The sequence below is a fragment of the Leptodactylus fuscus genome, chromosome 2 (assembly GCF_031893055.1).
Source record: "Leptodactylus fuscus isolate aLepFus1 chromosome 2, aLepFus1.hap2, whole genome shotgun sequence".
Lineage (NCBI taxonomy): Eukaryota > Metazoa > Chordata > Amphibia > Anura > Leptodactylidae > Leptodactylus > Leptodactylus fuscus.
In genome coordinates, this window is record NC_134266.1 from 116,607,769 (window position 1) to 116,619,462 (window position 11,694).

At 40.0% G+C, this 11,694-nt stretch overlaps 1 protein-coding gene across 2 annotated transcripts; it reads left to right on the forward strand.

Moving 5' to 3' along the window:
- The first annotated feature begins 1,419 nt into the window (after positions 1-1,419).
- Positions 1,420-7,145, forward strand: PTAFR (platelet activating factor receptor). Of its 2 annotated transcripts, none has more exons than XM_075262734.1 (2): positions 1,420-1,506; positions 6,043-7,145. In XM_075262734.1, the coding sequence occupies exon 2, from the start codon at positions 6,078-6,080 to the stop codon at positions 7,143-7,145; it is 1,068 nt and encodes a 355-aa protein (XP_075118835.1). In that variant the 5' UTR covers positions 1,420-1,506; positions 6,043-6,077. The 2 variants fall into 2 exon arrangements, with proteins under 2 accessions (XP_075118835.1, XP_075118836.1); XM_075262735.1 differs by having other exon boundaries at positions 1,460-1,506; positions 6,048-7,145.
- The last annotated feature ends 4,549 nt before the right edge of the window (positions 7,146-11,694 follow it).

Consider the following 11,694-nt stretch of genomic DNA (forward strand, 5'->3'; position numbering starts at 1 on the left):
AAGGCACAACTTTGGATGCAAACAGGTCTTGCACTAAAAATAAGACTTTTAATAAGCCATTTTTACAATATTAAATATGGATTATCAAGTCTAAAAATGCTATTTTTTTTTACTGTTAGGCTGGGTTCACACTACCATTATTAATTAATTATTAATATCTATTGATGTCTTCCGTCATAAGAAGACAGCAACAGACACGAACTGTTGCGTTTAACAGACATACACTGAGTCTGTTTCCGTTCCCTTTGACACTAATGTAAACAACATGATGGACAGTATCTTCTGTCAAGTTTGTTTACACATAAAGTTGTGCGTGCAGGACTTTACGTTAAAAAATTAAACAAATATGACAGACAATAGAGTCCGTCATGTTGATTACATTAGTGTAAATGAGTGCAGACACAGACTTAGTCTATGTCAGTCTCTCCAACAGTTAATGTCTGTTGCTGTCATCCTATGATGGAAGACAGCAACATACATTAAAAATGGTAGTGTGAACCCAGCCTTACTTTGAGTTAAAGGGATCCTATCATTAGAATCCCTTGTTTTCTAACTAACACGTAGGAATAGCCTTAAGAAAGTCTATTCTTTTCCTACCTTTAGAGGTTTTCTCCGCACCACCGTTCCGTAGATATTCCGTTTTCCGTCTTTATGCAAATTAGTTCTCTCGCAGCACTGGGGGAGTCCCCAATGCTGCGAGAGAAATCTCCAGCCTGGCTTTCAATTTTCTACGCATGCGCAGTCAGCTCTGCCAGCGGGCCTCTGGCACCTGGCAGAGCTGCATGCACCTGCATGCGGCCATTTTTATGTGGCCGCTTAGTACAAGAGCTTGCGTAAGCGGCCACAAAAAAATGGCTGTGCGCAGGTGCAGAGCCAATTGCGCATGTGTAGAAGATTGAAAGCCAGGCTGGAAGATGACGCGTAGAGGCTGGTTCCTGAAGAAGATGGAGGCGGCGCTGGAGATTTCTCTCGCAGCTTTGGAGACGCCCTCAGCGCTCAAACAGCCCCCAGTGCTCCGAGAGAACTCATTTTCATAAAAACGGACTATCTACCGAACGGCGGTGCAGAGAAGACATCTAAAGTTAGGAGAAGAATAGCCTTTCTTAAGGTTATTCCTATGTGTCAGTTAGAAAAAAAGGGATTCTGATGATAGGATCCCTTTAAGTTGTAAAAATTTCACACACATTTATGAATATCTTTCTCAGTTGACTGACTCTATCCCTTCTCAGCAGTAATTTCCAAACCTGTTCATGGTAAAATTGCTTTGTTCTTTCTCACTCTTATGAAAATCCAGATTTATGAAACGCTTATTCCATCCTTCCACTTCTGTTTTTTTTTTTTTTAACTAGAAGTTGGGGCTTCCTCTTCAATGCAATTTCCTGACACAATAACATTGTCATCTCAGTTATGCGAAGACATCTCGCAGTGGCATGGTCAGAAAAAGAATAACAAACTCATCTCGTATCAGCACAGCAGAGATCAAACTTAAAGGAGGAGACTGTTCAGGTAATACTACACTAGCATCACTGCATTTGCTTTCCTATAGCTCAATGGAAAATAACAGGACCGTGTAATATATAGATGTGATACTAGAAATTCTAACATAAAAGATTCTAATACTGCATTACTCTGAAATATCTAGCTACGTATCAGTCTATTTTTGTGTAATCTTTCTTGCTGCCTATAATCTATTGAATTACTTCTAGGAATATAATAATCTGACACATTCAGAGAAATTATGTTTCTGTAAGCATTTATACAATTACTTTTACCCATCCATAGTACACCACCTTGAAGTTGTTCTGCTATTACAAAATGAACTTCCTCTATCTTTCGATAGATCCGCTTTTATATTTCATCTTTGGATTGCGTCAATAGATTATTTTTCACCATATAAAAAGAAAAACAGCAAACATTTGAAAAATGTGAATGTCCATTGGTTTGCCACTGACTAAAGTAGCTTTTTAAATTTTTGTTACTTGAAATTCTCTTAAGTATAAATTAATAGATCACCATAGTTACCTACACAACAATAAATTAGCATAATTAAAAAAAAGTTGTATTGTGGGTTCATCTTTTATTAAGTAAAAATTCACATGTACATACATTTCGCCAATAAAACGAATGTGGCCAATAACCTCATAGAAAAACTGTGGCAATTGACAATAAAACATGCTGGTAATCAGATATATGACACTCCAACACTATAAGTGAACCCAACCTCTAGTTTTTCTGATGAACAGAAAAGCTAATTTTTTTTACATAAATATGTTTTAACAATGCTGAAAATTCATATACAACCTAAAAATACTTAATTTTTTTTTTTAAACTATGAAATAGAACACTGTATTCCTACAAGGAAAGAAGACTATCCTAACTATATAGCATCATCACTAGTAGTTTATCTTTCAATAGTCATCATTAGTAGAGATGAGCGAACAGTGTTCTATCGAACACATGTTCGATCGGATATCAGGGTGTTCGCCATGTTCGAATCGAACACCGCATGGTAAAGTGCGCCAAAATTCGATTCCCCTCCCACCTTCCCTGGCGCCTTTTTTGCACCAATAACAGCGCAGGGGAGGTGGGACAGGAACTACGACACCGGGGGCATTGAAAAAAATTGGAAAAAGTCATTGGCTGCCAAAATCAGGTGACCTCCATTTTAGACGAATAGTGGATTTCAAATCCGGGTCATATGAGAATGTGAACTTTGTGACTATGAGACAGGGATAGCTGTACAGGCAGGGATAGCTAGGGATAACCTTTATTTAGGGGGGAATGTTATTAAAAATAACTTTTTTGGGCTCTATCGGGTGTGTAATTGTGATTTTTGTGAGATAAACTTTTTCCCATAGGGATGCATTGGCCAGCGCTGATTGGCCGAATTCCGTACTCTGGCCAATCAGTGCTGGCCAATGCATTCTATTGGCGTGATGAAGCAGTGTTGAATGTGTGTGTTTAGCTCAACTACACCGGTGGAGTAGTTGAGCTAAGCACACAGATTCAGCTCTGCTTCAATCAGCGCTGGCCAATGCATTCTATTAGCTTGATGAAGAAGAGTGTGCACAAGGGTTCAAGCGCACCCTCGGCTCTGATGTAGCAGAGCCGAGGCTGCACAAGGGTTCAAGCGCACCCTCGGCTCTGATGTAGCAGAGCCGAGGCTGCACAAGGGTTCAAGCACACCCTCGGCTCTGATATAGGAATGCATTGGCCAGCCTTCGGCCAATCAGCGCTGGCTCTGCCGGAGGAGGCGGAGTCTAAGGTCGGACCTGAATGGAGACTGGTGTGGAGCGATCTTAGACTCCGCCTCCTCCAGCAGAGCCAGCGCTGATTGGTCGAGTTCCGTACTCTGGCCAATCAGCACTGGCCAATGCATTTCTATGGGGAAAAGTTAGCTTGCGAAAATCGCAAACTGACAGGGATTTCCATGAAATAAAGTGACTTTTATGCCCCCAGACATGCTTCCCCTGCTGTCCCAGTGTCATTCCAGGGTGTTGGTATCATTTCCTGGGGTGTCATAGTGGACTTGGTGACCCTCCAGACACGAATTTGGGTTTCCCCCTTAACGAGTTTATGTTCCCCATAGACTATAATGGGGTTCGAAACCCATTCGAACACTCGAACAGTGAGCGGCTGTTCGAATCGAATTTCGAACCTCGAACATTTTAGTGTTCGCTCATCTCTAATCATTAGTAGGCATGGTTAAAGGGGTTTACACACTATAATGTCCCATAGCGGCCCCTCCTCACAGTATAATGCCCTATAACAATACCCTCCTCATAGTATAATGTCCCAAAGCGGCCCCTCCTCACAGTATAATGTCCCATAGTGGCTCCAGCACACAGTATTATGTCCCATAGCAGCCCCTGCATACAGTATAATGTTCTATAGCTGCCTCCATAAAGTATAGTGTCCCTTAGCAGGCCCAGGGGAGGTGATTAACATAAAAACCAGTGGTGTACACCTCTCCTGGACTTGATCAATGACATCACAGACATGTGTTAACCCGGTGTCATTATGCGTCGCGACGCTAGGCAGACCCACATGATGTCTGTGACATTACTACAGAGGCTGAAGACTACCTTGAGTTGTGCCAGAGAGGTGAGTAACACTGTGTTTTAGGTTTGCTCACCTTCCCTGAGCTTCCGATCATTATACTCTGGGAGCTGAGGAGATCCAAATGTATAATGATAACAGTATTTGTTGGGGTTCACCCAATAAATATTCTCATTGCGGGCACACTGTTTTACTTACCGATCCCCGCTCCTGCTTAAAACCGCCTCCACTTTCCCTTCTTCCCTACAGAGGGCCGCATTAATGTGATATGAAAGGTAAGAGCCCCTTAGAGTGCAGAAAGGGAAGTGGAGGTAGCTGTGAGCAGGAATCGGTAAGTAAATAGGGTCTGTCACCTGCGATTTAAAAAAATAAATGAATAAAAAGCTGCAGGGGCCCACCGAACCCCCTAAAATCTCAGGCCCTGGGGCAGCCGCTACGGCTGCTACCGCGGTACTTACGCCACTGGGCTGATAGAAGAGCCCGGCTGCTGCATCCAGAATAGATTGTAGAGTGGAAAATTTAGTATGCGGAAGACCGATTAGTAAGGATTTATAGCAGTCAAGCCTAGAGTGTATAAGGCTGGGCTCATATCTGCGTCTGGTATCTGTCTGCTTGCAAACCGTTTTAAGAGAAAAACGGTTTGGTACAAAAAGCATTCCAAATACTAAATACAGCGGATAAATGAATCTGTATTTTTAGACAGATTAGTCAATGGGTGTCCAAACAAAAAAAAACTGACCGTTTGTGTCAGGTTGTAATCTATTAGTGTCCATTTTTGACCAATCAGTTTTTTTCTTCCCCTTTCTTCATTTTGAGCATGAGCAGAGGGAAAAATGGATTGCAAAACGGACACAAACTGATTGCTATCCGTTTGTAATACATTTTCCGTAGACCTCAGTGTTAAAAAAAAAAAAAAAGAAACAACAAGACCTAGTATGGAGAGTCCTGCAAGTTCTACTTTTCTCTCCAAACAAAAAAAAAGAAACAAACAGATGGAAATGGCACAAACTGATATATGTCCAAGAAAGTAAAAATTCCAGCAAAGCACGAATATCTAATAAAACGTAACTTTTAATTAAACTAGCATGTAGAATTAAACATTTATAAGAGGCGAAAAAACAAGGGAAAAAACCCCCCATATCAATAAGCTTTGCCCGGCTGATGCGTATTGGAGTAGACCTCCTTACTCATAGCCTATGCTGGAGGGCATTTTGCAGGGCTCTGGCAGTGCTCCTCCTGTTCTCCTTGCACAAAGGCAGAGGTAGCGTTCCTGCTGCTGGATTGTTGCCCTCCTAAGGCCCCCTCCACATCTCCTGATGTACTGTCCTGTCTCCTGATAGTGCCTCCAGCCTTTGGACACTACGTTGACAGACACAGCAAACCTTCTTGCCACAGCTCGCATTGATGTGCCATCCTGGATGAGCTGCATTACCTGAGCCACTTGTGTGGGTTGTAGAGTCCGTTTGTAGAGTCCGTGTGAAAACACAACCAACGTTCAAAAGTGACCAAAACATCAGCCAGAAAGCATTGGTACTGAGATGTGGTCTGTGGTCCGCAGCTGCAGAACCACTCCTTTATTGAGTGTGTCTCGATAATCGTCAATAATTTCCATCTGTTGTCTATTCCATTTGCACAACAGCAGGTGAAATTGTCAATCAGTGTTGCTTGGAGTTACATTGTGTTGCTTAAGTGTTCCCTTTATTTTGTTGAGCAGTGTATAATAGCAAAACATTAAAAAAAAAAAAATACTGAAAGTGGGCATCCCTGTAATCATGTTGATCCACAGAAAAAGGTAACATGCATGGGTATGTTCTTAAGGGGTTGAAGAATATGGAGAAAATAATCGCCTGAAAAGTGAGAAAACATATTGCTTTAACAAAATATATTACCGTTTCTTATGTAACCTGTTCTATTCATTTATAACTGGATGTATTCTGTAATAATGAGTAAAGAAATATTTATCCTTTTCTTTTTTCATGAAAGTTTAGACAGAAGTCTCTTTGAAGAAGTCTGTGAATATGAATGAAGTGAACATGTCTTCCCAAGCAAATATCACACAGGACCCATGCACAGTGGATTCAGAATTTCGATACTCCCTCTTTACAGTATCATACAGCATTATTTTTGTCATTGGATTCCTTGCCAACTGCTACGTACTATGGGTTTTTTCTAAAGTGTATCCAGCGAAGAGGCTGAGTGAAATTAAAATATTAATGATAAATCTAACAGTTGCTGACCTGCTATTCCTGGTGACTCTGCCTTTATGGATTGTCTATTATAATTACAGAGGGGACTGGATAATGCCGGAATATCTATGCAATGTGGCAGGTTGTTTATTTTTTATCAATACATACTGCTCTGTTGCTTTTCTTGGAGTCATCAGTTTCAATAGATATCGAGCTGTTACAAAGCCGGTGGAGACTGCCCAATCAAGTCCAAGACGTAAAGTCATATGCATCTCGATAAGTGTTTGGTTAATTGTAGTTTTTGGCTCCTTGTACTTTCTTATTTCGCCTAGCATTAACCAGATGCAAATCGCTGAAGGTCATAATGTCTCTCGATGCTTTGAAGGGTATGGCACTGAAAACAGAGGTCCTGTGGTTATCATTCACTTTCTTTTGCTTGCTGCCTTCTTTGTTGTATTCTTCCTTATTTTAGTATGCAACATAGTGATTTTTAGGACTTTAATCACCCAGTCAGTGCAAGCCAGACAGAGTGCAGAAATGAAGCGCCGTGCTTTGTACATGGTTGCCACGGTTCTAGGTGTATTTGTAATATGCTTTGTCCCACATCACATTGTTCATGGACCCTGGACCCTGACAGTATTGAGACTGTGGCATGAGAATGACTGTGCCTTTCGACAAAGATTGAATGATGCCCACCAAGTCACTTTGTGCATCATGAGCACCAACTGCATGCTTGACCCCATCATCTATTGCTTCCTCACCAAGAAATTCAGGAAGCATCTATCTGAACGCATCCAGAGCATAAGAAGAACCCGTAAGTTTTCCAGAAATACCACTGAAACAAACATAGATGGCACCCTTCCTCTGAAAGACAAACAGGCTACTACATGCGATCTTTAGAATGATCATTGTGAATTAGTAAAGGTATTAAACAAATTCAGAAACAACTGTTATAAATGTGTGACTTACCTAAAAACCACAGCTGTATTTGAGGCTTTTAGTGATTGAACCTATAAATATATAAAGAAACTTTAAAGGGGCTCTATCATTGGGAAAAGTCATTTTTAGCTAAGCACATACTTGCATAGCCTTTGGAAAAGCTCTGACACACATATCTTTTGTATGTAAATTGCCTCAGTAGTTTTTGAATAAGTCCATTTTTATTCATTATTTAGCCTTCTCCGTGCACCGGAAATTTCACTGTGCACTCCTCTCTCCACTGCTATTCTCTATGTGTATGTATAGCAGAGGCTGTTGTGCTTATGACTCATCTCTCTGCTTTCACACACATAGAGCAGACGGTGATCACAGACACTTCTGGTGCACAGAGAAGGCTAATTAGCATATGAGTAAAAATGGACTTATTCAAAGACTATGGAGACAATTTACATACAAAAGGTATGTGTGGAATAGCCTTTCTAAAGGCTATGTAAGTATGTGCTTAGCTAAAAGTGACTTTTCCCAATTATATAGCCCCTTTAACATTCACTAAAAAGCGTCTCTGCATTTGGGAATATCTATCTATCTATCTATCTATCTATCTATATATACACACACACACACACACACACAGTACAGGCCAAAAGTTTGGACACGCCTTCTCATTCAAAGAGTTTGCTGTATTTTCATGACTATGAAAATTCTAGATTCATGTCATGAAAATACAGAAAGCTCTTTGAATGAGAAGGTGTGTCCAAACTTTTGGTCTGTACTAATATATATATATATATATATATATATATATATATATATATATATATAGCTAAATGTAGGCATCTTGAACTCTGTCATAGATATTTTTCCATACACCATATTTTTCTGTGTCTTCAGGAGGAGATAAACCCCCAGTGAAGGAAGAAGTCCAGAAAGTCAGTATAGCCCCTGTGGATACCTGAGGAAAGTGTTGACATTGGTATTTTTTATAACAATGTGTTAAATCTATCAATAACTACATTTAAGAATTACCAATCAAATGGTATCATCTAACAACTGGGACTTGCTTGTGAAGATCTACAGAAATAGATTCATCTTATGGAAAGTTTCTTTCTCAGCTGAACAAGTGGAATATGAACTCTAAAATGGCTGACTTGTCAAATGTGTACAAAGGGGTTGTGTCTGCTGGATGTTATAAATTTAAAGGGCCTTCATAATTGCAAGTATTCAGGTGGAAACCATGGCAGCTAATTTCTGTATATTTCTTCAAATTATGTTATATTGTATTTATGATAAAAGTCTTACTGTCAAATCTGTGGCATACTTATGCGGTGTCCATACTTTTTCATTTTTGGATGATGGAATGAACTGTGCTCCTTCGGGTGCTGAGAGATTGTGATGTTTTTATAACCTAACTCCGCTTTAACCTTCTCTACAACTTTATCTCTGACCTGTCTGGGGAGTTCCTTTGTCTTCATGGTGCAGAGTACAGGGGGTTGAATACTTTTGCACATAAACTTTTCAGATATTTATATGATTAAAATTTTGAAAACCCAGAATTCTCACATTGACACAGCCCCTTACATCTCTCCCTGCAATATTAGAGGTTCTGAACACTTTTGGTCAAATTTACTTACTTACTATAAGATCAACAATTCTAAACCACAAATCTTGAACATTCATATTTCCTTTGAGTAGAGACTTTCCTTTTCAGTGGAATACTTCCTCGATCCCATACGTAGGTATGCAATTAACACCATCAGTAAAATCCTTAGTAACAGCCAATTTTCCCCTTTTAATATCTTCCATCCAATTTGAAATGAACAGACTGGCTAAGTTTGAAAACTCTTGGATAGGCAGAATAGTCCCATCCCATCAAATTCACACTCCCTTCCCAGGAGATATTCAGATATATTCAACTTAGGGATTTTCTATTAGCTAAACCTTCTGCTACTTCCTCTATCCCAGCAGTCTTAGGGAATTTCATACAATGCCCTCTGGCTTTATAATCTAGAGGCATGAAACCCCTCTACCTCCTTATAACCAAAGATCATCAATTTGCTAAGTATCCTCCACTCTTGAAGTGGGAGTCTGATTTCACTGGATGTTTTGACGTGTCGGACTGGAGCGGTGCCCTGACCTGGGCTCATAAATCTACTTTTTTTGCCTCTCATTGGGAACAATATCACAAACTCCTCTGGTATTATACCCCACTTAACCAAAACTTCACCCTATTGTTGGAGAGGTTGTGGTCAAATCGGCTCACTTTTACATACTTTTTGGAGCTATCTGTGCATTGCTCCATTCTGGCACGCTGCCCTCAATGTACTCAACAGATACACATGCTGTAACATCAGGCCTTCTGCTCCAATGGCTCTCCTTTTACTCACTATTCACAAGATTTCTCCTTCTCGTACAATAACTTGTCATTTCTTCCACGCGGTCTAGCTACTAGAGATGAGCGAGTAGTATTCGATCGAATAACATTATAATCTATGGGAAAAAACAGGAATGTTGTTCTGGTTTCCATGGAAACCAAAGTTCGACACATTGGATCCTCCAAGTTCCGGAAGTAGCAGGACGAGGAGCACGAGGAGGTTTTTGCATTGAATTCAATGGAATTTTCACGCGAGGTATTCGACCGATAAGAGTATTCGATCGAATACTACTCGCTCATCTCTACCAGCTACTCATTGCACGCCATTGGAAATCCTCTTATATCCCGTCCCTTGCTGAACTGTTATCTATTGTCTCTACTAACTGCATACAGAAACATATGATTGCTTGTCAGAAGGGTAAGCTCAAAGATTTTTACTCCCATTGGTCCTCCTGGCTATGCCATCATCCAATCCCTGGTTCCTAATGAAACGGTTCTGTCTTCCACTATTATTCTCAGGGCTGCCACACAAACCACTTTCAACACTTATGCAATATTCTCAGATAGGTTGGTTCCTGCCCCCTTTTTCTTTTGTTACAATAACTTTGTTGTTGCTGTTATGGTGTTCAATGTTCCGCCCTTTACTGCTCTTGCTGGATTAGCAGATGTATTGTACGATTTCTTGTTTTACGGTGTACATTTTTTTTCTTACCAAGTTCTTTAGTATGCTCTGTTTTGCGAAAATTCAATAAAAATGTATTTTTTAAAAAAAATATATAATTTTTTTTGAAAACCATGTAACATTTTCATTCCATTTCCAAAATGTGAAAAAGTTCAAAGGGTATGAGTACGTTTGCAAGCCACTGTTAGGCATAGCTGTACAATAGCAAACAAATAGCTCAGAAAAGTGACTTAAGGGATCCAGGAACATTTAACTGCAAAGATAGGGAAAATACTTGTAGACATGACACAGTAAATGAACAATCTATGAGCACAATCTAGAAAGCTACTTGCCGTCTGTGAATAATACCACATCTGTAATCACACAAGTAGCCAGAAGTAGATACAAGTATATAGAAGACCTTTCTTACATTGTACGCCATGTAGTCTATTGCACAGGGAAATCAGTATTCAGTGCTGTGAGGAGAATCAGTCCCTCCCATCGGCGTCCACTATATGAAAGGAGAACCTGCCCCTCTACTCACTCTAAACCTGTCTTGCATCTATGGAGCAGAAACTTTCCTAGTAACCGGCAAAGAACTGCAAATTGGCTAGAAGGGAGGCACTTAGTGGCAGGAACTTTAGAGAGGTTTTTCAGGCAGAAAGCAGCAACATTTTTAATTAAATTGCAATACATTTCAGTTCAGAAGCATCATTTAAATGGGTTTTCTGGGCAATGACAAGTGATAACCTTAACCAACAATAGACAGTCAAACTTTCAGCTAATTCCAATAGTGCTAAATACCAAAGAGTAAAAGTAACATCAAAGACCACAGGGAACCCCTGAATATCCACAAAACTGGCCAAAATGCACGTGTGTGTGTAATAATTATACATATACTAGCTGGTACCCGCGACTTCGTCTGCGGTGATTGTAGAAGTGGGTGAATACAGGGGCGGGTAAGGTTTTCGTACTGTGTATAAGGTATGGGATATGAAATGTAACTTTGTAACTTGCTTTTGCTGTAATTCTGAGAACACATGAGACTTATGTGTTGAATGTAATTTGTATTTCAGCTGCTATACGGTGTTGTTATAAACTGTACATAGTGTCTTTGGGACAGAGGTATTACAAGTGAATATACTTTGATATACGACATTGTATGATTTGTTATTTTCCGCCAGTACATGTAAGTTTTGGGCACAGAATACTCTTGAGCAAGCCACATAAAGTTGTCCATGTGAGGAGCCTGGTGTGGTAAATGTATTCCTGCTACTTTCAGCGTTTGTCCTTGGGATTTATTAATGGTCATTGGAAAAGCCAATTTAAGGGGAAATTGTAGTCGTGTGAATTGTAATGGGAAATGATTTGGTATAATTGGAATGCGTGGGGTTAACACACTATCACCTTTAGCTGCTCCTGTAAGAATAGTGGCTTCAATGATATTTGTTCCTAGTTGGGTGACACGTAGCCTCGTG

What these genes read in the sequence shown, in the direction of transcription:
- PTAFR (XM_075262734.1), top strand. Translation starts at nt 6,078, where the DNA reads ATGAATGAAGTGAACATGTCTTCCCAAGCAAATATCACACAGGACCCA.